Source organism: Melanerpes formicivorus, unplaced genomic scaffold (genome assembly GCF_026170545.1).
Source record: "Melanerpes formicivorus ecotype bairdi unplaced genomic scaffold, bMelFor1.0.p_v2 SCAF_24, whole genome shotgun sequence".
Lineage (NCBI taxonomy): Eukaryota > Metazoa > Chordata > Aves > Piciformes > Picidae > Melanerpes > Melanerpes formicivorus.
This window is the reverse complement of record NW_027142376.1, coordinates 8,484,311-8,509,679: the sequence shown is the minus strand read 5'-3', so window position 1 is coordinate 8,509,679 and position 25,369 is coordinate 8,484,311. Positions and strand designations below refer to the sequence as shown.

At 47.8% G+C, this 25,369-nt stretch overlaps 2 protein-coding genes across 3 annotated transcripts in view; one reads left to right on the top strand and one right to left on the bottom strand.

Moving 5' to 3' along the window:
* Nucleotides 1-619: 619 nt before the first annotated feature.
* CTNNB1 (catenin beta 1) lies at nucleotides 620-22,916 on the top strand. Of its 2 annotated transcripts, XM_068152803.1 has the most exons (16): nucleotides 624-896; nucleotides 14,425-14,482; nucleotides 14,935-15,162; nucleotides 15,302-15,555; nucleotides 15,643-15,881; nucleotides 16,244-16,445; nucleotides 16,758-16,902; nucleotides 17,362-17,465; nucleotides 17,547-17,885; nucleotides 18,104-18,262; nucleotides 19,162-19,281; nucleotides 19,393-19,543; nucleotides 19,632-19,753; nucleotides 20,748-20,808; nucleotides 21,542-21,762; nucleotides 22,058-22,916. In XM_068152803.1, exons 2-15 carry the CDS (start codon nucleotides 14,470-14,472, stop codon nucleotides 21,748-21,750), a joined length of 2,346 nt encoding a protein of 781 aa, XP_068008904.1. In that variant the 5' UTR covers nucleotides 624-896; nucleotides 14,425-14,469; the 3' UTR covers nucleotides 21,751-21,762; nucleotides 22,058-22,916. The 2 variants fall into 2 exon arrangements, with proteins under 2 accessions (XP_068008905.1, XP_068008904.1); XM_068152804.1 differs by lacking the exon at nucleotides 21,542-21,762 and having other exon boundaries at nucleotides 620-896.
* ULK4 (unc-51 like kinase 4) overlaps nucleotides 22,455-25,369 on the bottom strand; it is a 165,337-nt gene continuing 162,422 nt past the window's right edge. The window contains exon 37 of the mRNA XM_068152788.1: nucleotides 22,455-24,667. Coding sequence (XP_068008889.1) covers nucleotides 24,583-24,667 — 85 coding nt within the window. The 3' untranslated portion in view covers nucleotides 22,455-24,582. The remainder of the gene's footprint in view (nucleotides 24,668-25,369) is intronic.

Here is a 25,369-nt window from a genome sequence, read left to right as displayed (position 1 = left end):
GCCCAGCCGAAGGCAGGGCAGGGCCGGGCCGAGGGCCGGGCAGCACCGAGCCGCAGCTCGGCGGGCGCCGAGGCTCTCAATTCCTCGATCCCGGACTTGGCGACAAGCGCTTGAGAGGACGAGTTTCGCTACAGCTCGTGGCGTGCGTTTAAAAATAATAACAACAATAAAAACCTCGGGCAACGAACCGCCAAATTGAATGGGGGGAGGGGGCACACGCTCGCCTCTCGACCCCCCCAGGCAAGACCCAGGAGTAATCCCTTCAGCTGCATCCCCTCCCCCCGCCGCCTCTACTCCACCCTCAGGCAGCAACTTCGCTCCCAGCCGAAGACTCGCCTCCTTCTTCCCCACCTCCAGAACAAGGTGTCTCCGCTGCCTCCCCCGCACACAGCCCCGGCCCGCCCTGCCCGGCCCGGCCCAGCCCTGCCTCCCCACGCCACCGCCACGGCCTTCCTCCCCATGCGAGCCGCTTCCAGGCGCTGCTACTCTCCGTCTCCCTCCGCCCTGGGAGCCGGGCACTATTTCTCCTCCCCCTGCTCTGTGCGCTGGGTGCCTGTGGAATGCTGCGCGCTGGGCCCGGCCGCGGCGGCAGGATACAGTCGAGTGCGGCTCTCACTATAAGAACCTCCTTGTGAGCGACGCCATTTTAAGCCTGTCGCCCGGTACAGCAGTGGGAGCAGCCGCGGCGCTTGGGGCAAAGGGACTAACACTGCCGCCCCGTACGGTCTCCACCCGGGAGGACAGCGGCGGGGGTACCGCCGTAAGCAAAGAACCGAGCGAGGAGGAGGTGGTGACGAGGGATCGAGGAAGAAAAGACGGACCAGACCGCGATCGCCCGGGCGGCAGCAGCAGCAGCCGGAGCCCGGGGGGACTCTGCACTCTCGCCTCCCTGCAACGTTAGTGCCGCTTTCCCCGGCGGGAACTTGGGGCGAGCCTGGGCCGCATCCCCCTCCCTCAGCGGCCGCGGCGCCTCGCGGCGGGCGGGAGCGGGCGCCGCGTCCCGCGAGCGTTGCGGGGGTCCAGGGTGTGCCCGGCGCCGAGGCGGGAAGGATGGGGCTGAGGGGGGTGGGTGAGGGTGGGAGAAAGGCGGGCGGAGGAGGGCAGGAAAGGAGGAGAGGGTTCGTGTTTTGGGAGGTCCGGACAGCTGCGTGGTTGTAGGAGGCGGCAGCTGCAGCTCCCGAGGTGTCTCTTGGGAAGCTCGTCCTGGGGCGAGGGGGTGGCTGCCGGGGTCTGCCGGCGAAGGCGAGTCTCGGCCGCCCGCCCGGGGCTCCGCTGCGGGCTGCGCTTGCGGCCGAGGTCGCAGCTCCTGCCTGCCTTGGTGCGGCGTTCGGGGTGGGGGGAGGCTCTGGCTCGGCGGCGGACTGCAGACCACCGCTGTTGGTAGGAGGGGGAAGAGAGCGGGGGACGGGTTTGTTTGTGCCGAATATAATGAACTAATCGCGGTCACCGCAGTCAGCGGGAGAGAACTAATCTGTTGCCTTGTGGGTTTTCGGATTTAGTTGCACGCATATTTGCTGGGGAGGTTGTGCTGCTGCTGGGTGTCGCGGAGATGAAGCTCCGCGGAGCTGGGAGCAACCAGATTAAGTTTTTAACACCCACCTTACCAGAGTCCTGGAACGAGTGGCTGGGGGTAGTGCGGGGGTCGTCTGCTGCTTTCCGTGGCTTCGACCCCACCGACTACTGAGGTGTGTGAGGCAGCTTGCTGTTAGTCCCAGTAAGGTACAGGACTCTTGTGTGTGATTGGCCGCGGAACAGGGGGCTCCAGATATGTTGTGGTTCCTTTATTTATTGTACTCCAAAGCTTAGTTACTCGCTCTCGTGCATAATTAGCTGCTCCTGGGACAGCAGGGTTTCTTAAAGCCAGCAGAACCCTACATTCATCCCTACCTAAAACTTGATGTAGGAAGTGGGGCTGCTGCTTTTTTGACTCTCCTCCCCAAAACCCCTTCTGGAGATTATCCCTCCTGGGAAGAAAGGACAGGCTGGGAAGGTACTACAGGCAACTTGTGACTTTAGAAATAGCAGTGTTGATCTTTGTAATCATCTACTTCTTGATCTCTTTCTCATGGAGCAGCCATTGTTCTGACACTCTGTATATTCCAGACATCTGTGGTCTTCCCATCCCCCAAAGTATGCAAGTGGTGAATGGAAAGAGGCTGGGCTGGTATGCTGAGGTCGATGGAAGGAAATCAAGGAGGGGTTTTAGTAAAATAGGATCTTTATGTGCTGAGACTATAGCAAAGAGAGACAACTAGCTGAAAGAGGATTGGGGTTTTCCCGATACTAAAAGGCACCAGAGAACAACTTGCCAATTCTGATTTTCCTTTTGAATGACAAAAAGGTACAACGGGAAGGCTTTCAAACGGCACGGAGGACGAAACTTAGTGGTGTTTTTGGGGTGAAGTCGCAATGTGAATTTCAGTAACTGGCAGTCCAGGAACCTGATGTTAATCTTGCACTTTTAATAAGTGCTGACGGCTGCAGGTATGTGGCTACTGTGTCGATTGCCTAATGGCTCGTACTGCTGGAAATCAGGCTACTTAGTTGTTCAGACAAAGCTTTAAGGCTCTCTAAATTCAGCCGTTCAGCATAAAATCCTATGGAGTGACTTGCCGTGCTGGGGTTGTTCTGTCATCTTTGCTTGGATATTTTCTGTTTGGGCGCAAACTCCTGGGCGTGGGAATGCTCACGTTGGTCTGTGTGGCTGGTCATTTCAAAGAGTCTAGGGGAGAAATGAGTAAAAACATGTTGATAGAGAGGACAAAGCAACACACAATAGCTTCTAAAAGCAGGGATTTAGTACAAAGTAAAGCTTGATTGGAAAATTCAGTTCTTCAAATGTTGTGCTACAGCCTCAGTGACTCCAGCTTTGTTTTCTGTACCAAAGCAATATGCAGGCTGGGCTTTTTGCTTTATCTAGAGCCTGCTGTGGACACCAGCGTTTTGCTGTGACTGTGGTGTGTCAGTAAATGGCTTATCAAATTTTGGCCATGAAATCTGGCTGCCCTTCAGACGTGGTGAAATGGATGTTGGTCTTTTATGGTGTAACGTCGCCAATCCCAAGCTTAGCTCTTAAGAACACACCGCTCAGAAACTCAATCGAGGTGTAAAGACAAGTTAGTACTAGTAGGCTTCTGAACTAATTTTGCAGTATTTTGAGAGGTAGAAAGGGAAGTGGCAAGAATGGGACGAGAAACATGGCTGTTGTAAGCTTCGTTCATATAAAACGCAGTCTGAGGGTGCAAACTCGTGGATGAGAATGTTCCTGCTAAATGTCCAGTAGGCAGACTGGTGTGCAAATGCAGCAGTAATGCAAATCACTCCTGTTAATTCATCGTTAAGGCTGGTAACACAGGGCTTGTGGTGATTATGCCGTTGCTTGCAGCAAAACTTGTTCTGTGACTCTGGTAGGCAGCGTATCCTGGCAGGAAAATCAGGACCGACCTTACTTATCTTGGACATCATATTTCGGTGAAGCCTGATAAAGCTCTGTGAGAAACTCTGCAGGCAGCTGAGGCTTGCTCTCGGGTCCTCACATCATCCATTTGCAAGCTCTGAGCCCCTTGGTTTGCTGGAGGACTTAGAAATGGTACCACGTGAACTTTGCAACGTTCTGCAAAGTCCTTGGCAGTCAGTACTGCCTGTGAATTTTCTTGTCTGTAGCTAAAGCGATTACCCCGGTCAGACGGGCAGGGCAGTGTTACTGGCTTTCTAGTTCAGTACTGGAAGGCTTGTTTTGGGGGTGCTTTGATGTTATGCACCAACTGAATTGGTTAGACTTGCAGAGTAAAGTAGCCCGACAATGGTTAACACTTAATAACCATTTCTGGCACTTGATTCCATGGTAAAGCTTACTGTAGCTGATCAGGCTCTAGCCCAAGAGGGTAGTGTCCCAACATGAGGAGGAACTTCTTTACTGTAAGGTTCACAGAGTATTGGAACAGGCTCCCCAGAGAGGTTGTGGAGTCTCCTTTAGAGACTTTCAGGACCCGGCTGGATGTATTCCTGTGCGACCTGCCCTAGGTGATCCTGCTCTGGTGGGGGGGTTGGACTCGATCTCCAGAGGTCCCTTCCAACCTCTAACATCCTGTGATCCTGTCATATGATGGTGAGGAGCCCGAGAAGTTTATTGTACTGACAAGTAGTTTCAAGTGCAAGGGGGAGCTAACGGAAGCCTTGTTCTGGCATTTCTGTCTGCAAAGAACACCAAATTGATAAGGTGAGCCAGGTGAAACATACCTGTAGCTCAGCCTGCCCTCAAGAGTCTGTTTGCTGTGATTTAATGTGAAAGCAAAAATGTGTCCTGTGCTTTCCATGCCCTGGGAAGTACTGGTGCAGATGTTGCTTTACAGTTTTCATCATAGAAGAACGTTTTGTTGGTGTTCCAAGTTGCTTTAGGAAACAACACTGGCTGGATCGGTATTGCAGCAATAAAGGACTTGCTGTGTTATTTAATACTAAACCAACTCTGGGGCCTTGTTGAAGGGATGAATTAATTCTGTTTAAAGCTTGGAAGAGTTAATCTAGTATTTCAGTTTGCTGCTTTTACAAAGGTAGTGTGAGCTGGATGGGTCTGACTGGAGTTGACACATGCACAGTGCGCATTTCTGGGGTTTCTAAGCTGCCTTACTGTGCTAAACAGACTTGGATCAATTGGAGGAGTTTGCCAACTCTGCAGCAACTGTAGCAAGTAGTTCTGTATTGTCCTGGCAGCAATGTAGGTGCCCTCCAGTGGCCAGAACTCCTGACATCCTAAAGGTGTAGATAAATGCTCTTTCTTGCCTTGGCACTTTGCCTGAGTTAACTGGGAGCAGAAGAAACATCTTGCAGAGTCAGACCTCATTAGCATGTTTGTTGCTTAAACAGTACTTTTTTGGAGTGTTGGTATGTCTGATTGTAAATATATAGTTATTCTGACAGGCAAAGGCAGCCTCTTTCAGATTCAGCAGCCTTTCATTAGTGTCAGTGCAATTGTGACTTATCACTCTGGTTTCTTTAACCGTGGAGATTAATGTTTAACAGCTACTTTCAGGGCTGGCTACATGGTTGCAGATGAAGAAGAAAAGATTATGGTCGGTTGGTGCTTTGGCAGGGAGATGGTTTGCTAAATTGTTGCTGTATTAGAGTGGAAAACAAGGTTTCAAGTTCTAGATAGAGGAAAGGGAAAGATACTTGTGTAACATAGTGGTTGTCACCTCCTTGGTAGTGGTGTGCCGGACCAGGAGAAACGACTGCTGAGCCGTTAGGTATCTTCAATACCTGAAAACAAAGTGGGCAGGAAGCCTTAGAGCTGACAGTGGTTTGTTGCTGAACTTTTAGTGTTAAATGACATGTGGTATAATATTTATTTTTCCAAAGGTTATCTCTAAATGGTTGTGACAGTAGCTTGTGTTATGTGGCTTGGTAAGACTGAAAGTGTTTGATCCTGGCTGCTGCCATCTCAACTACAGGCATCTTAGCTAACGTAGGGGCACGTGGACTGAAAACTGCAAACCAATGCAAGTATCAGAGTGCTGCTGGCAACCTAAACCTTAGAAACACTGCACAACCTTGTCTCAGGGATGAGCTGCAGGTATAGATACCTGCAAAAAAAGGTGTGGGAACTCTCTGAGCTGTGATAATAAAACTGCTCTTGATGTTTGCCCAGCCATAGAATACACAAACATAACGAATGCTGCACAAAACCTCATTGGAATTGCTTGCCTAGTGACCAGAGGATCCATTTCTGAAAGCAAGAGACTTAGTTTGGAGACTGCCTGCTTGAGTTGGTTGTGCTTAGTTGGTCAAAACGATTACAGCTTGATAATCTTATGAACTTTCAGGTTTATGAACATAATGTAACTGTCATAGACAGCAGTCCTTTAGTGCAGCCTGTGCCCAAGGACTGATCTGTACATCATGTGGAATTACTGCTTCCCCCCCTCCTCAAGCTGGATGTGCAACACCGGATTTGTAGTTGAAGCAGTGGCTCACATTACCTAAAGATCATCATCAGCTCCTCTGTTGGGCAGAGATGGATCCATGATTACTTGGAGCCAGCCTTGCCTACCAGAAAAGTGATCCGTGTTTTGCTAGTGTTAGTCTACTTGCCATTGCTTTCAAACGTGACCTGTTAATTTCTGTCAGCTTGAGCACAGCTGCTGCTTATAGATAGCTCTTGAAAACAGATTTCTGTAGAGGACAGGTGCCCAGTGTGGAAAGTGCAGCTCTTCTTGAGAAGATGACTTTTTGCTGCCGTTTATGCTTGCCCCCGATTTTGAATACAAAGCATTGACAGACCTCTTGCAAAGCCCTGAATATGATTGTGCTGTGGATCCAAACACTAACGGCTCTGAAGTGACAAGATCCTATGCTGTGAGATTGCGGCTACAACAGCACAAATATGCTTTTCAGTAGCAGAGAGTACAGGACTGTGTGAAAAGGTGTGTGTGGTCTTGACGCTGCCATGTGGCTCTGGCAGCCTTAGGCTCTGGCCAGCATCAAACAAAACTCTGTGGGGCATCAGTGGCAGTTGTAAGACATTATGTCGCTTGGTCGTTAACTGCTCCCGAAGTACCTTTTGATATCTCTGGGTGTCAGTATGGACTTTCCACCAAAGCTTCTCTAAAATGTTTGTCCTGAAGAGTAAAACACAGTGCATCAAAGCTATTGCAAACCCTTTGTATGATATCGCCAGCTCAATTTTTGGGGGAGGCTTCCTGCCAGGTTCTAAAGTTTGAAAGGTCATCTCTTAGAACGATGCTGTAGATCAGTGCCCAGGTGAACTTTATTACTTTGTTCGTAACTTAGTTGATGTGCTTGTGAATCCTCCAGGTTCTCACCATCTTACAGATGAGTTACCTCAAGTATTTGTTGGCTGAGCAAGGCTCTCAGGCCAGTGCTAACTGTTGCTTTATTGAAAGTTTTAATGGGTTGGTTTTAAAAGGGTACTTAAACCTTTAGTACCTGTGAAGACCTGACTAATCACACAAGCTGTTAGTTGCTGGAAGTGCTGTGTCTCAGTAACACTCAAATGCCTGCAGCTGGAAGATCCTATCCGGCAGTGAAAGCGCACAAAGTCCATGCCTGATACGTTTTTGTTACCTGACCTTTTGGTCAGTGGTTAAAGTTGCTCCTCGGTGGTCGATTAAAACCACCTGTGTTGTGCGTGGCATTCTGTAGTTGGGGGGGTGAGCAAAACGAAATGTGGTGCTTATTGCACTTAGACTGTAGCCTCAACTGTGCTTGAAATGCGCTGAGTTGTCAAAGGCGATCATTTGGCAATCGGTCTGGGAAGTGAAATTCTTTACTAGCCTGCTGTCTCTTTAGGGAGCAAGGGGGCCTGAGTAAAACAGCTGAGTGTCCTGCGGTGTCAGAACACTGGGGTGCTCCAGCCCTAATGAAGTGTGGTAGAACGGAGCCTTACAGCTCTGCTGTAAAGTTTCCCTCCCCTTTGCTATGTGTTCTTAAGGCTGCATGAATTCAAAGACAAGCCTCGAGTTTCCTGACCTTGTAACCCGAGTCATTCCTTCACTAGACATTTTTTGAGGGATAAATCCTCTTTTAGTACAGCTAGTCTAGTCAAGGCTACCAGATGCCTGCATTTCAGTTCCATTTAGCAGTTGTAATCAACTTACAAGTCTAGCAGGAACAGAAGCATTTGCATGCTGTTTGCTTTAGGTAATGAGCATGTGACTAGAAACTCTACTGTGCTCTTAATTGGTCCTAGATTGCTGAGATGACTTAAAATAAGCATAACACTTTATTTTGTGATTTGGCATCAAATGAGCTCTTACATAAAGCACTAAACTTTTAAAAAAGCTAATGCAGAGAGCCTCTTCTGCCTTTGATATGAAAAGGGATTTTTAGATCCTGTCTGAGGCAGAAGACAAAGGCTCAAAAGCCAAAACAATTGGTGTAATAGCAAAATATGCCTGAAGGAAGAAAAAAATGAAGTGGAAACGAAGCAGCAAAAGCCAGGGTCTGAAAGCAGAGTTAACTTGCAGTAAGCATTGTGTGTTTTGTCAAATACCCCTCCTCCACTTTATTTCTCTGGATTATCTGAGTTTGTTGCCTCTTCAGCCTGTATGGAGGATATTTAAAGCTTGGAAGTTACAACCTGTTAACCTCTGAGGTCAGGAAAGCAGACACTATTGATATTTCTTAATTGTTAATGTTTGATAGGAGAAAGATCTTAGATTTTCAGATCTCATTATTAAGATATTTTAAAGAGCACTTTAAGACTGTTGTATATTCTGGGCTCAGAGTCAAACTGACTGTGATCTGATTGGCTAAATCTAAATTAGAACATATTGCTGTTTGCAAGGGATCTCTGCAGGCAGCAGCAGAACGCATTGCCTGAAGTATCTAGCTTGGATAAATTTGAGCTGGTTGGATTACACAGGATATTGACTTTATCACTGGAGTGAGTATTCTTGCTGAGTGGTTGGATTGAATGATGCTAGGCAAATGTCACTTGAGGGAGATGCCCAGAGCAGTTTTGTTGTTAGTTTATGAATGAGTTTGATCTGTTGCAGTCTGGGCTCAGTAAGCTGGATTCCAGTGGGGTGTGTGCTGTGGCATACAGGTTAAGATTATTGGTACCTCTTAGTTTCCAGCAGAACTACTGAAGTAGTTGATGCTGCTATATCATGGCAAAACAGGTTAGTAATGCTCCTCCATCTTTTGCTGTGGCATTTCTTCTGAGGTGGAAGGGAAGGCTACTAATGCATAAGAAGGTAAATAATTTAGAGCTCTGAAAACTCCTATGGTGTTTTACTTTTAGAGTTGGCTCCATGGTTTGGCATTACATCAGAAGGAAAAAAGTACTGTGCAAGTTCTTTACACTTACCTGGGATATCTTCAGATGACCTACAAGAAGGTATTTTTACCCAGTATTAAATAGTAAGCTGCTGGAAGCAGATTCCTGGTATAGATAAAGAGGTAGACTAACAGTCTCCGAAATTATCCAAGGGTTCCATTGCTTTGTTTAATGTGACAATTTACAGCCCCCAAACTATTGCTGGAGAGGCAGTTTTCAATGAGTGTCAGAGTAGTTTTTGTCCATTTAGGTCCTTAAACTGCTGGTGTGAGGAGGGATTGGAAGAATTAAAATTACTAATCCATAGATCACTACTGGTGACTGATTTCACAATAATCAAGGCCCTCTAATGCTTGCACATAACTTTAGCTTCAAAATAATCTCCATCAGTGCACACAGCTATTCTGTTGGTGGACAAGATGACTGGGGATTGCAAATGCTGCTGCACAGACTATTGGAGTGCACAGTATCTTCTGTTCTTTATATTCAATAATAATAATTAAACACCAACTGTACTTCCTGGAGTAAGCTTAAAATCTCTTAAAACGCCAAGCACTGAAACTATGCTTCCAGGACTTCTCAGAAGCATCTGACATATGAAGGGCTTCCAGAGCTGCCTGTAAAATGTACTTTGCTCCAGAATTAATACAAGTCCTGAAAGTTGTGTTCTGTGGAGTATCTGGGAGGATATGGGAAAAGAGGACTTTATCCACATTTGCATAAGGAATTAAATGTTTACAACAGATCGCTGATGGTAAAAAAAAAAAAACAAAAACATCTTGAACTTCTTCAACCTTTAAAGACACAAAATGAAAGTCCAGAATCATCCTTGTTTTATTTGTGGATATGCAGTCTGAAAAATCAGTTCTCAGAGACCAGCTGCAGTTTCTCCCTTCTTCAGATCCCTCCCAAACTGTAGCTGCCACGTTTTCTCCAGCTATAGACTTTAAAAATGAGTAGGCAAGTATAAACTCATTGTAGCTTCCCTCTTTGAAGGAAGAAACTTTTTAGTCTTCCTAGTCCTAATTAATATTGAAGTGACTACCTCAGTTGGATCATGTTTTCATAAGACTAAAAGCATTGGGTTTCCCTGCTGCAAGAATGCTTGGAGCTGTGGTATAGGTTAGACTGAAAATCACTGAAGCAGCCAGGTCAGCCACTCATGCCTGAAAGAGCTTCTGTACCATGAAAGCTTCTTTCATATTTCCACTGTCAGTGTTGTCTCACTCAGATGATTCCCCCTCCCCCTGCTTCCTTCTCTAGGAAACAGAAGAACAACTTCCAGTGTTTCTTTATTTAACTATTATTTAAGAATCCTTTAGTTCAATGGATTTTTCACATCTTTCACTTAGGGACAGTGCAGAAATTCAGAAGCTTCTGCTACATCAACCTCTTATATCTGTTCTTGGATCACATGAATGAGTGCTGTAGTTACCTGGTGGTATTAGTTGTAGAACTCATGTTGCCTGTGTATTCTGGCTACTGAGTCTTTAAAGCAGACATAGAGACAACTTATTGCCTGAAACAAGACCACTTACAAAAGTGAACCCAAGGAATGCATCCAGTAACACCTTGGTAAAGCTTGCAGTGGAGAAAACCTCTCTTCCAGTACACTTACTTCACACTGGTGTTTGGATGGTACATGTTTTTAACTGCTCTAACTCTCATGAGGACCAAGATCTGCTTGTTCTGTGTAAGCAAATGTGCTGTTGTTCAGCTCTGATGATCATTTAAAGATGCAGTTTCTTAGCCTGTCCTAGATAAAACCTGGTGTGAAAACAGGGTCAGTAGGCACGTTCCCTTTAAATAGGTCATGCTGATGGCATTTATCAGTAAGATGTTGCTTTTGAGCAAAAGATTCCTGGAAGACTCCTGATCAGATCAGTCAGGTGTAATCTTGATTCTGTTAAGATTAAGGTACCAACCCTGAAAGAAGATGAACACCTCTTTCTTTAATACAAGCTGCAAATCCAAGCTGTTTTATAGGCTTGGAAACTGGTTTAGCTGACAAAGGAAACGTGTTTAGGTTTGATAAACTGCAGCAGAGGTGCAAATGTGCTGTGATCTTGCTATCCCAGGCAGGTAACTGTGAGTGTGTGTGTGTAATGTCCCCCCTCCTTCCTCCATAGGCTGTACTCATAGTTCTCTGTACACAGAGAAATGCTGTGGGCTTCTGACTTCCTTGGCATGTGCCTAAACCTACACCAAAATCAGATGTTAATAGCTAGATTATTTTATTCATCAAAATACTCTCCTGTCATTCCTTTGAAAGCCAAGAAATTAGCATTCTGGAGAAGTTACTTGAAATGATGTAGCTCCCAGGCCTGCCAAGCTTGCAGGAGTGTTTCTCAAGGCTTTTTAGAACTCTGGTGCAAGGCTGGGACTGGTGGGACATGATATAGAATAGAGTAAACCAGGTTGGAAGAGACCTTCAAGATCATCACGTCCAACCTATCATCCAACACCACCCAACCAACTAAACTATGCAACCAAGCAGTCTTCTCCTGAACACCTCCAGCGATGGCGACTCCACCACCGCCCCTGTGCAGGAGTTGGTTTTAAAAACTAAGCCTCTGGTTAGACCCAGCACTGCTGATGGTAGACAAGTGGGTAGTGACATCAGGAGGAGGAGGTTTTTATGAAGTTACCAGTCCCTTAATTCCTGGCAATACATCCATAGGAACTTCTGCATAACATGATGTTTACTAACATCTGGACTTTGAGTACCAGATAGTCTTTGACTGAGGCTTACAGGAGCTTGCAGTTATGCTAAGGTTTGTTTGTTTAACTGAGTCCTTGATGAAGGTCTGTATTACTGACCTTGACTATGTAATGCCCACTAGTCATGTGTCCTCCAGGAAATGTGAAGAGGAGCTTGATTTAAACGAGCTTGCTAGATGCTTCATGGTTGAGGACTACAAGCTTAATTACCTAGCAGGATGTTTTTTGTTGTTTTCACACACACACCCAGCTCACCCCCATCCTGCATTTATCCAGTTTCTGTCAGAAAAATGAACACCACAAACATTTGTACCTACTCTGAGGCTTTGCAAATGTAGTGGTTAACCTTGGCCATAACAGGCAGTAAGTCAAAATCAGCAGCTTGCCTGGATTCAGTTTCCCCCTTTTGCAAAAGGAGAAGAGAAAGGGAAGGAGAATGGGAGGGCATCAGTTACAGAAACCTTAGAACCAAACGGAATGTACTCCTTCACCCTGGCTACCTTTGGCTGCAGTTAGGTTGGATTAAACTCAATTTCACATCAAATGAAAGAGCTACCTGGAATGGCTGGGGGGCTGGAGTGGTGGTGTCACACATGTATGAAATGCAGATTTGGATGCAGCAGCATACTGCCTGTGAGACTGACAATGCAGTGCTGAACACAGCCAGTGTCCTCAGCTGCTGGTTTGCAGATGTTCCTCGCTGTTGGTTTGGAGGTGAGCTGCAGTTCAGTGGCTAGTCTGGTGTGTTGGATTGTACCTAATGGTACAGCTGCTCTTCTGATCTCCTCAGGATGCTGAAATTGAAACTACCATTTCAGACTGCAGTTGCTGCAAGCCAGCTGCCTTCATATGTGCACAATTCAACAGTGGAAAAAGATTACAACCCTTGTTCCCAAACCTTGTGTTGTATTGAATCTGAGGTGGTAGTAAATATCTCAGCGCATAGTCAGTGTGCTCAGCTGGTTCATCCAGCAGTATGTTAACTTTAGCACTGGTTTGGTTAGTAGCCTTCAGATAGGAGACAGGAATGAAAGAAGATCTTTTGTACTAAGCATATTGCAGATCGTGCACAGCAGCTAGGGACTGCCCGGTGATTGGAAATGTCTGACTTACTGAGGACTCCAGGGAGCAAGATACACATTGCCCTTCTTAGTGCTATTCCAGTTCCTCCTGGTTGGAAGGTGTTAGTGGGGCTGCCAAAATGACCTGCAGGCAGCTGTGGGGCTTTTGTAGAGGCACTTCCTCCAAGTTAGCTACTTGGAGAATTTCTATATTTATGGCCAACTGATGGAATGACTGAGTTTTCACTACCCCTTACTACTGCTACTCCCAAACTCTTAACAGCACGTTGGAAGAATCCAGTGTCCAAGGGACTGGAAAAAAAAAATGGTATGACAATGCATCTTCCATGCAGATTGAGGAGTAGCTGGAGCTGGCAGTCTTCTCCAGGCTGTGGAGTAGGACTGCTTTAGGGACTGAAGCATTTCCAGCAGCATAGCAGGGTACTTACCATATGTTGTGCTGTGCCTTAAATCAGCTCAGTGCTGCTAATCTGCTGGCAGATGGAGATCTACTGTCCATTTTAAAAGAGCCAGAGAAGGGTTGCTGCCAGAAGTTGTGGGAGTGCAGAGTTGGGACAAAGAGCATTGGCATTTGTACAGCAAAGTTCAGGAGACTGCTCAGGAGCTGCTGGGCTATCCTGCAGCTGACTCAGGGATAGTGAAATAGAAGGTTGCCTGAGAGTTGCCTAATCTATTCAGTGAGAGTTCTTAAACTGCAGGCCTGCCTTCTGTTTAATTATGGCTTTCTAAAAGGTACTCCTGAAGGAAACTTGAAATGGGAGATCTGCCTTTACACAAATACAGCATCAAATGGGCCTTCTGATGCAGTGCTGCAAATCTGTCCTTTAAAGAGATTAGTGGCCTGCCTTTACTTCATTGTCTAAGGATGTTTTGATCAACATAGCTCTAACACCTAACAGCACTCTGAAAGCTGATTGCTGGAAGAGATGGTTATGCTCACTACCAACATGTCTGTTCAGCCAGTTCCCCGGAGGGCAGTCACCAACTCTCTCTGCTGAAAACAGGGCTGGACTGTGGGGAGAAGGGGTGCAAGCAAAATAAAGGCATGACAGCTCTGAGTGACTTCATGTGAAGCTGTAGCCTTGAATTTCTCTTTCTGGGTTACCAAACACAGAAACGGATTTGTGGTACAAACACTTCTGTGCTGCTTGGTGAGATCAGATGGAGGTGCACACTGAAAATGTTGACAGGGCATTTGGATCACATTTCAGCCTCCTGCCCCCGGTTATCTTGACAGGAGGCTGGTTCAGCTCTCAGGATAGCTTCAAGGAAAACTGTTTAGTGTAGGAAGAAACTTTTCCTCATGTGGAAAGCAGTAGGTTAAATTATAACTATGTAGGTAGTCTTTGCACCACTGAAATAATAGCAGTTTGTCTTAAACGGCCATTTCATCTTTCCCTGCAAAAACCTGTTGTAGCCTTGTTTCAAACAGTTTTGCTAGTTTCCAAAGAGTAGTTGTCTTTGAGGGACATGAGGCATTTAGCCCTTGTCTTTGTCATGTGTCCAAGCTGTGGAATTTAACGTCTGGAGTACCTTTTCTGCAAGGATAGAGAAGTGAAAAATGACTCTGTAATGGTCAGGTTTGGGGCTGTGGTTTTGTTCTTGCAGTTAAGAGGAGAATCTCTTACATCTAGTCTGCCAGGTAAAGTCTGGGTAATACATCTCCTTCTTCTGTGTCCATGGGGCTTTGCTAATTAGCATTTGCATTTATCTACTGTAGCAATGAACTGGCAAAGCCTTAGCTTGCAATTCCAGTGTTGTAATATGAAATCTTACCAGCTTTGATTAGTGTTTAACTAGTTTTAACTTTGCTTTTTGTAGGGTCTCTGAAAGGCAGCAGGAAAGAGTTCTGGGAGCACAAGGAAGATGGCAACCCAAGGTACAGAATGTATTCATTTGTTACAAGAATCTAGCAGTACTGATAGAGTGACTAGACTGGCTCTTTACTCCCCTTCTTTAAGTTACTTGGACTGAATAATATCTGCTCTACTATGGTGTTTGAGTATCTTACGCTGGAACTCAAACTGCCTCATCCTAAGCATTTTGGGTCCCTGAAGTATAGCCAAGTAGTAAGTGGAAAGGGAAACCCTGAAGCAGTAGACAAAGGCAGTCACAACGGCAGTGCTGGCTCTGTCTGTTAGGTTTATAGATGTCTGCAGTGCTGTGGCTTGAAGCCTCAGTTTAAAACTGCTGTCTTGCTTGCAGTGCTGCCTCTGGGTTGAGGTAGCTGTGACAGTTTATTTTCATGTAAAACCTGTGTCATCTCTTGAAGGATTGATGTATGCTGGTGTAACTGAACTTTCATGTTCAACCATGATTGATTTCTTACAGCTGACTTGATGGAGTTGGATATGGCAATGGAGCCAGACAGAAAAGCAGCAGTCAGTCACTGGCAGCAACAATCGTATCTGGACTCTGGTATCCATTCTGGAGCCACAACAACTGCTCCCTCCTTGAGTGGCAAGGGAAATCCTGAAGAGGAAGATGTGGACACAACGCAAGTGCTGTACGAGTGGGAGCAGGGATTCTCCCAGTCCTTCACCCAAGAGCAGGTTGCTGGTAAGGCCTTTGCTTATTGCACTTGTTTGCTTAAGACCTGCAGCCTAGCAGTGCAGAACCCCCAGCACTGAATTCTTACCAGCCTAGAAGTGGAGCTGTTTGCCTCTGGTGTGAGGTAGTGACTTACCTTGTTTTTCAGATATTGATGGCCAGTACGCGATGACCAGAGCTCAGCGAGTGCGTGCAGCTATGTTCCCCGAAACGCTGGATGAGGGAATGCAGATCCCATCCACGCAGTTCGATGCTGCTCACCCGACTAACGTGCAGCGCCTGGCTGAGCCCTCCCAGATGCTGAAGCACGCTGTTGTCAACTTGATAAACTACCAAGATGATGCTGAGCTGGCAACTCGTGCTATCCCAGAGCTGACCAAACTGCTGAATGATGAGGACCAGGTAAGCACTTCCTCTGCCTCCGGCTAGCTTCTTTGTGGGGCTTCTTCCCCGACCTCAAAACTAAAAGCTTGCTTCCGACTTGTGCAGGTGGTGGTGAACAAGGCTGCGGTTATGGTGCACCAGTTGTCCAAGAAGGAAGCGTCTCGCCACGCCATCATGAGGTCCCCCCAAATGGTGTCTGCCATCGTCCGCACCATGCAAAACACAAACGACGTGGAGACAGCCCGCTGCACTGCAGGAACGCTACACAACCTCTCGCACCACCGGGAGGGCCTGCTGGCCATCTTCAAATCGGGAGGCATCCCAGCGTTGGTCAAAATGCTTGGGTATGTGCACTGCTAAGGTGGTACTTGTGGGGGGTTGAGTGGTCAAAATGCTTGGGTATGTGCACTGCTAAGGTGGTACTTGTGGGGGGTTGAGTGGTCAAAATGCTTGGGTATGTGCACTGCTAAGGTGGTACTTGTGGGGGGTTGAGTGGTCAAAATGCTTGGGTATGTGCACTGCTAAGGTGGTACTTGTGGGGGGTTGAGTGGTCAAAATGCTTGGGTATGTGCACTGCTAAGGTGGTACTTGTGGGGGGTTGAGTGGTCAAAATGCTTGGGTATGTGCACTGCTAAGGTGGTACTTGTGGGGGTTTGAGTCGGTGCTGGTAGGTGCAGCTACTCAAGGGTGCGGTTTCCTTCCTTAGGTCCCCAGTGGACTCGGTGCTGTTTTATGCCATTACAACTCTTCACAACCTCCTGCTGCATCAGGAAGGGGCCAAGATGGCAGTGCGGCTGGCTGGGGGGCTGCAGAAAATGGTCGCCTTGCTCAACAAGACAAATGTCAAATTCTTGGCCATCACAACAGACTGCCTTCAGATTCTAGCATATGGCAATCAAGAAAGCAAGGTGAGTGCCTCTGCTCTGAAGCACTTCAAAGGAGCGAGCCTGCTGCCAGGGGCCAGGCAGTGCCTGTGTATTGATCTCCTTACTAGGCATCTTCACCCACGCTGGGCTTTGCCCAGCCAATCCTGACCTCACAAGAGGTGTGGGACACAGGAATTGCAGTCTTGTGTCCAGTGAGACTGCAGAACTTATCCACAGCAGCAGATGTGAGCAGTATTTTGGAGATCTGTAACCTGTGATGGGTGTAAGCCAGCAGCAATTACTTCTGACGTGCACAGGAAGTAGCAGCTAAATGTTATTTTTGCTGTCTTTCAGCTGATTATTCTGGCCAGTGGTGGACCACAGGCTCTAGTAAACATAATGAGGACCTATACTTATGAGAAGCTATTGTGGACCACAAGTAGGGTGCTGAAGGTGTTGTCAGTCTGCTCCAGCAACAAACCTGCTATTGTTGAGGCTGGTAAGTGCCTTGAACCCACATTAACTTCAAAAGCTAGATAGTATGTGAGGATCAGTACATGCCACACAAGAGGAGAAACTGCCAGCGTGAAGGATTGAACTTTGGTGGCTGGTACTTCAGTCCCTAACTAGTTTGGAGGCCTTCAGTATACAGAAGTGTAAAAGGCAAGGGGGGTTGAGTAAGCTTACTGTAGTGTTAGCTGGGTGGCTTGGTGACTGAGCACTGCCAGAATGGAGCCTGTGGAATGTGCATACATTTGAAAGGCCCAGTGTTACAACATGGATCTTGGGTTGTGTTTGTATGTGATGAAGTGCTAGGGCCTAGCCATACTATGATATTAATGCCAAGAAACACCCAGAATCTGCTGAGAGATGCACTCAGACTTGAAGGAAGAGAAGGACCTGACTGTTCACAAGAGAAACATGTGAGTAATAGTGTCAAATGTGTGCCATCTTGTAGGTGGGATGCAAGCTTTGGGACTCCACCTCACAGATCCTAGCCAGCGTCTTGTGCAGAACTGCCTCTGGACTCTGAGGAATCTGTCAGATGCTGCCACAAAGCAGGTCAGTGGCTTTCCTTAAGTGGTCAGGGTCCAAAGCCAACACAGGGGAGGAGTCTGAATTGTTCTTCCCTCTCTTTTGCAGGAGGGCATGGAAGGCCTTCTAGGAACTCTGGTTCAGCTTCTAGGATCAGATGATATTAATGTTGTGACTTGTGCTGCCGGCATCCTTTCTAACCTTACCTGCAACAATTACAAGAACAAGATGATGGTGTGCCAGGTGGGCGGCATCGAGGCGCTGGTGCGCACAGTGCTGCGGGCCGGCGACAGGGAGGACATCACCGAGCCTGCCATCTGCGCCCTGCGGCACCTCACCAGCAGGCACCAGGAGGCGGAGATGGCTCAGAACGCGGTGCGCCTGCACTATGGGCTGCCGGTGGTGGTGAAGCTGCTGCACCCACCCTCACACTGGCCTTTGATCAAGGTAAGGAGTGGCCAACAGCTTTCAGCTCTGAGAAGTGGTGACTTTTTAAATGCCACTCTGTGTCCAAGGTGCTGGGGGCTGTAAGGTTGGATGAGGAAAGCTGCTTCAGCTGAGCAGCTTGGTGTTGTCTCTTGGGGATCAACTGATAAAAAGAAGGGATTGCTACCAGCCAGCAGCCCTGTCATGACCTTTCCTCCCCACCCCTTTGTCATCTGCAGGCCACGGTGGGGCTGATCCGCAACCTGGCGCTGTGCCCTGCCAACCACGCCCCGCTGCGCGAGCAAGGAGCCATCCCCAGGCTAGTGCAGCTGCTGGTCAGAGCGCACCAGGACACCCAGCGGCGGACCTCCATGGGCGGCACACAGCAGCAGTTTGTGGTGAGTGCCACCGCTGACTGGCCTTGTCTCTGGCTTTGTCTCAGACCCCTCCATTGTTTGGTCTAAATAGCTGTTAGCAGCCTACCTGGAATGGAACAAGTACCTAACTGTCCTGTCAGGCCCAAAGCTTGTCTTAACTAAGCACGAAGGCACCTTGGTTCTTATTTTACTTCCGAACCTCTCGAGCTTTTGTATGCTGTAGATCGCAGAAACTGCTTACTCTGGCAAGGCAAGCAAGCTTCTACCAGGTAGCCAGCGCTGCCTTGCCCTTCTCAGCAGCTTATGTTTAGGAAAGCTATCACAGCTTGTTGTGTATTTCCAAGGGTGCTTAAAGTTACTGAAGTAGTGAGGAGCTGCACAGGCTCTGGCCTGTTCCCCTGTTTAGGTACCAGGTCAGTGTGGTAAGATCAGTCCTGGTTTTTTCTGTTCATTGTTTTGTTTTATGTTTGTTTTCCGGCAAACACGTGAACACAGGGGAACTGGCCTCAGCATGGACAAAAGAAAGCAAACCCTACTAGTCCAGCAGTGCAGCTCATACTTCAGAGGCAGGAGGGGGCCTCTCTGTTGCTGTAAATTGCCAGGCTAATGCAGCTTGGGGGAAGAAGAGCTGGTGTTGTCAGACAAAGTTCATCCTGCACTGAAACAACAGTGAAAAGTGGAAGGAGCTCTCCTGAGATGCTTCACTTACTGAATTCAGTTGGGTGAACTGGGCCAGCCCCTGCCAGGCATCTTGACTTTTGAAGGCCAGCAGCAGAGTGGGCATGAGCCCTGCTGGGAAGGGGGCATATGCAGGGAAAAAGTGATTTGTCAGCAGGCTGATGAGCTTTCTGCCAGTCACAGGAGGGGATAATATGCCATCTCTTGACTTGACACGAGATACCTGTTCTTTCCCTAACCAGGAGGGTGTGCGCATGGAGGAGATTGTTGAGGGCTGCACTGGAGCCCTGCATATCCTTGCACGCGATGTTCATAACCGGATTGTCATCAGGGGCCTCAACACCATTCCACTCTTTGTGCAGGTAAGCAGGAGCTCCAGGCAGTGCTTCAGGATGGACTGGGAAAAGGGCTCACGTGCTTCCTTGGTAGAGCTGTGCTGAAAAGTTAAAGAAACCTTTGTGTTCTGGTTGCAGTTGTTGTACTCTCCCATTGAGAACATCCAGAGAGTAGCTGCAGGGGTACTTTGTGAATTGGCTCAAGACAAGGAAGCAGCTGAGGCAATTGAAGCTGAAGGTGCAACTGCCCCTCTAACAGAACTGCTTCACTCTAGGAATGAGGGTGTTGGTAAGTGAACCCTAAAAGACAGGGTTTGTACTTGTTAGAAAAGCTGCTAAGACTCAGCCCCTACTAAAACAACTGCTCCTCTTGACAGCAACCTATGCAGCTGCAGTGCTCTTCAGGATGTCTGAGGACAAACCCCAAGACTACAAGAAGCGGCTCTCAGTGGAGCTCACAAGCTCCCTGTTCCGCACTGAGCCCATGGCTTGGAATGAGGTGAGTTGTGCTCTTACGGATTATTGCTTCCTTGGAGACCTTCTTCCCAAGTCCTTCCTCTTTTCAGTAGTGAAGTGCAGATGCATCAGGAAAACAGGCCCAGCTCTACCTCCTCCTGCTCTCTCTAGATGTTGAGGCTCAGTGAACCCATGGCAAGCAGCCTTAGAGCTGCTGCTTCCCTTGTAGATAGGAAGAGCCCATTCTCTGCTGCTGCTGTTCATATCTCACTGTTAGTGTGCAAAGCTGTAGAGAAGAGCTTTGCACAAGTTTCTGCTGCATGTCATAACCCACCGAACTCTTGAGTGCAAAAACTTGAGGTGTGAGTGATGAGGGAAGCATAAACATAAAACATCCTGCAAGGCCTCTTTCAAACCAGCTGCGTAGGACAGTCTGTGCATGGGGTAAAGCAGAGCTCTCATTCTGTCTTAAGTCCAGATTCTTCAGATGAGCTGGGCTTCTGATCTTGCCTTGTAAGTGTTTACTAAGTATAGGATAGTAGCCCTTGATGTGTGCTGTTCCAGTGCTCTTCTGTTTGTCCAAAATTTGTAACTACCCCAGTAATGAGAAGAAAAACTGAAATGAAACAGTGCTGAGCCAGCCTGTAGGGCAGTTGCATCATTCCAGCCAATTACTTCTGCAATTGGGCAAGCTAGGAGAGGGCCTTGCAGAACTCTAAAAAGCTGTTGTTGGCTTGGGAATCTCTGAAGTTGTAGAAGCTGGGCAGGAATGCTCCTAGGCCTGCCTCATTGTTTTCATTCCCAAAGTGAACCTTTCCTCCAGTGAGCTGGAGATTTCCTATGGCTGAGCCTGGCAGCTGGATGCAGATACCTAGGAAAAAGCATTTCCTGTTCGCATGCCATGCTGCAGCACTTGCTGTAGAAGAGTGACTAAAAAGGGATCTGGGGGAGGCTTCAAAATGTTTTAGATTCAGGATGAGTAGTGCTGGCCCAAAGCCCTTCTGTTAAAACTGCTCTGTGCCTCTGTGTGTATCTAGACGGCGGACCTTGGACTGGACATCGGTGCCCAGGGAGAGCCCCTCGGATACCGCCCCGATGGTATGTCTGCTCTGTTCCCCTTGGCCAGGCTTCCCTTTGGGTCAGCCAAGGCAGAGATTTTAAAGGAGAACTGCAAATGAGCACAAAGTGAATTACTCCTCAGTGAGGTGCTGCAGACCGACAGGCAGATGGGGAGCTGCCAGCTCAAATAACCCATTTCTGCAGCATCACTGGCTGCACCCAGTGTGCAGAACTGCTGTGCCCTGGCTGAGCCTTGTGGGGGAATCTCCCACTGAGCTTCCAGACATCTTCTATGTTCTGTACAAATGGATTCGACAATTCCAATAGTGCAGTTTTTCTTTAAAACAAAAAAGCTGCTGCTGAGTGCCTTAGTCTGCAAGTGTCTGCAGACTTGAGTGCAGTCCCATCTGAGGGTTCTGAGCTATTTTTGACCAGGCTCTCAGAAGCAAGTCTACAGTCTTGGAGCCTGGTTTCGCTGCAGCGTTGTTGAATCATAGTGGTGTTGATTACGCAGACTAATGGCTTGGCTGGAATCTGCTTGTGCTTCTGCCTGCAGTGTGCTTTGTCTGCAGAACCCTACCGGGAGGCTGTTCCCAACAGTGGAACCAGCCAATAAGGGCAGGCAATAGATTGTATTGAATTTGGCTGGGCTTTAGAAAAGAATTAGATGGCTACAGAGATCTTCTCACACACTGATACTTGCAGCTTCTGATGCCTCTAACATCTGTTAACATTATGCTTTTTTTCCCTCTGCCACCTTTAACTTTCTTAGATCCTAGCTACCGTTCTTTCCACTCGGGCGGATACGGTCAGGATGCCTTGGGTATGGACCCTATGATGGAACATGAAATGGGTGGCCACCACCCTGGTGCTGACTACCCAGTTGATGGTCTGCCAGATCTTGGCCATGCCCAGGACCTTATGGATGGGCTGCCTCCAGGTGACAGTAATCAGTTGGCCTGGTTCGATACTGACCTGTAAATCATCCTTTAGGTAAGAAGCTCCAACCTTGAATTTCAAACCAAAAGAGAACAAAGCAGATGATGGCCTGAGGACTTGGTTGGCAGGGCGGGCTTGGCTCCATTGGGTCCCAGTGTGCCAGAACAGTGCCTGCACGCTCTGGAAACACAGCAGTACACTCCCAACCGCCTTCTGCCATGAGGTGTGGAAGTGATTAACTGCCATGTCTTGTGCTCCAGCTTCATGCAGGCTTAGAATGTGCTGGAAAGAGAGCCGAGGCAGCCCCGGGGCGGGCAGCGCTGACGCTTGTCTCTTTTTCTCTCCACAGCTGTATCATCTGACTGACCTTGCGTTGATTGGCTGTAGAGTTGCTGAGAGGGCTCGAGGGGTGGGCTGGTATCTCAGAAAGTGCCTGACACACTAACCAAGCTGAGTTTCCTATGGGAACAATTGAAGTAAACTTTTTGTTCTGGTCCTTTTTGGTCGAGGAGTAATAATACAAATGGATTTTGGGAGTGATTCGAGGAAGGAAGGATGCACAAGACTGAACTGCAAGATGGAATTTCTCAAACCCTAGCCTTGCTTGTTAAAAAGTTCTTATTTTTTTTAAATCTCTGTAATGGTACTGACCTTGCTTGCTTTGGGAGTAGCCTTTCTTCTCGCAGTAATTGTTGTTAGTTTGGGGGTTTGTTTTGTTTTGGGGTTGGGTTTTTTCTTTTGGTTGGTTTTTGTTTGTTTTGTTTGTTTGGTTGTTTTCTTTTTTGTTTAAGTCTCTGGTAGTATTAAGTTATAGTGAATATGCTCCAGCAGTTTCTAATTTTTAAGGATTGAGTAAAGGTGTAGAACACTAATTCATAACCGCTCTAACTGTACTCAGAATCAAGTGTAACATTGTGTAGCCTTTTTGTATAAAAAACAAAAACTAGACAAATAGAAATGGTCCAATTAGTTTCCTTTTTAATATGCTTAAAATAAGCAGGTGGATCTATTTCATGTTTTTGATCAAAAACTTTATCTGGGATATGTCTGGGTAGGGGCCAGTAAGAACTGTTTCTTTGGAACCTTGTATTGGACAGTTTACCAGTTGCCTTTTATCCCAAAGTTATTGTAGCCTGCTGTGATACAGATGCTTCATGAGAAAAATGCAGTTATACGATGGTTCAAAATTAAAGTAAACTTTTAATTCACTCTGTGTCAGATTCTTTCAGAGCAGAACAGAAAGTGGAGCTGGGCCCTATCAGGTTTCCTGAAAATGGTCCTGGAATTGTACAGCAGCTCAGCTGTACACAGCTGCACTCCAGGACCATTGCCACAGAACCCTTCACTAAGAGCCAGGTGTTCCTAACACCAGCTGTGGAAAGGAGAGAGCATGCGCAAGGTAAAGGCAGAGCACTTGCCTACCTCCCTCTGGGCTGCACCCTGGGGCTGTCCAAGAGCTGGGTGGGAGCAGCAGCTCTCAAGAAGGCTGCAACAGGCAGCTTTGAGGAGCAAACACACACTAAGGCTGAGCCATGCTGCAGGCAGGGGAGAAGAATTTAATTCTTTATGCACTGGCAGCTGCTGGCTCTGCAGGAGCCTCCCAGGAGTATCAGCTTCTCCTGGGGCTCAGCATCTCACCTGTTTTCAAACAGGGACTCCAGCCAGCAGCAGGGGCAGCTGACAGCGACCCTCCACCAGTGCAGCCCTTGACCCCAGCAGGGCCCACAGGCTCACCAAACCAGGTGAAAACCTGACCTAAGCTGTCATGCATCTCCTCAGCCTCTGTGCTCACAGAGCCTGGCTCTGGGTGTGCAAGATAAATTCTTTCCTGACACAAAGGTCTTGTGCCAGTCGCAGGCATGAGGTGAGCCTTCAAGAGGAAGTGAGACAGCATTCTTTCACAAGCTGAACAGTGGTGACAAACAGCAGCTTCAAACAGTGAAATGCTATCTGGGCTGCCATAACTGCTATTTATTTAATGTACACTGGTCAAAGGCTGGCTGCCAAGCGCTTAACTACATCATGTAGTGCCAGCAAGGTCAAGTAGGAGCCAAGACTTCATCCTTACAGGTGTTTAAAAAAAAACAATTAGTTTCCAACTCTCACCCCAACAACAGGCTCCATACCCCAACACCCACCCCCAGGGCTCTGGGAAGGGCTCTGCCACCAAAGATAAAGAATAAACAACTCTTCCCACCACTCTTCCCCCCAAAATAAACTAACACCCCAGAAGAACCCCCAAACCTCCCCACCCTCCCCACCCCTACACTTGCTGCCAACACTGGAGTACCTACCTCCCAAAGGAGGGATGGATTAGATGCTAACACCCCCCTTTGAAAAAAGGCATAGCCCCCAAAAACACATGATCCAGGTCACAGCAATCCTTGCTGGGCCTCTCTCCAAGAGCTATGACTCCAAAAGCTATTGTGACTTCAACTACAGGAACTACTTAAACTGCTGCTCTTTCCCCCCGAGCCAATGACAACTGCTTCTGTTCTGTACACAGTTGCACAGGGCTCTGTGCTCCCCATCACTGTCACATTAACTCTAGGGCTGGGCACTTCTGTGCAACCAACAGGTTCTGCTCTCAGATCCCAGGCACCTTGTGTCTTGCACCTTGTGTCTTACCACTTGTCCAAGGCCCAGAGGTGGGAGGTATGAGGAGCTGTAGCAGAATCCTGACCAGGCCAGAGGTGGTGAGCGAGGTGCCAGGGGTGTAGGTAAGCCCCCTGATGATGAGGGCTTCTGAGTAGAATCCTTCACAGCTGTAGCTAAATTCTTCACTCCTGCTGTGCTCAGGTGAAGCTGCTTCTGCAGGCCTGAGGTGCTGCACAGCACACAGCCTGTGAGTTTCTGCAGACCAGTCAGCAATGGTCACTTGGCAGGCTGGACATTGTCACATCTCACCAGTCTCAGAATTTCAAATGCTAAGGAAGCCACAGCAACATCTGCCTGAGAGCTGGGAATTGAAACCAGTGACAGCACCCATTAGACATTCACAGGGGAAACACTGCTTCAGATTCCACACTGGACTTGCCCTGTGCTGGAAAACTAACAAAGAGCCAGGAAGTGCCCTGGATACTGCACACTTGTGGTAAGCAGTGACACAAAATGAGTGCTTCTGTGAACCTGTGACACTCAAGTCTCAACTCACCTCACAGTAGCTGCTGCCTCACTCCCAGCTCTTCTGTAAGAAGATATCAGTCATTGATATTCCCCACTGTGACTCCACACACACTTCCAGCTCAAAGAGCTGAGCTTCTACACTGCATTGCTGCTCAAGGTCTTGCCCACCTCATGCAGGTTATGGTGTGGCAGGTTATGTGCTTATCACGTTCTTTTTGCCTAATCCTTCTGCAGCCATGGGTTTTTTTCCTAGCACTGGACCAGAGGTCCTGCCACATCACTACTAAGCCACAGAAACTTATTTCTTAAAGACTCCCAGCCCTCACCTTGACCTTGGGAAGGGCATTAGTAAGCAGATCAGTCTGCACCTTGCTCAGTTGCTGCTCATGACAAATACCTGCTGCTGCCACACTCCACGTGAGCACAGAACTAGCCAGGACCTCCAGATGATCAGTCCACCCTCTAAGCTGTTGGCTCACAAGGAGCAGCAGTCTCAAACAGAAAATTTACTTGCCTGAAACCACCTTGGCAACTG

What these genes read in the sequence shown, in the direction of transcription:
- CTNNB1 (XM_068152803.1), top strand. An exon ending in CTCTAGGAATGAGGGTGTTG is followed by an intron (nt 19,544 to 19,631) that starts GTAAGTGAACCC and finishes TCCTCTTGACAG; the next exon opens with CAACCTATGCAGCTGCAGTG. An exon ending in AGCCCATGGCTTGGAATGAG is followed by an intron (nt 19,754 to 20,747) that starts GTGAGTTGTGCT and finishes GTGTGTATCTAG; the next exon opens with ACGGCGGACCTTGGACTGGA.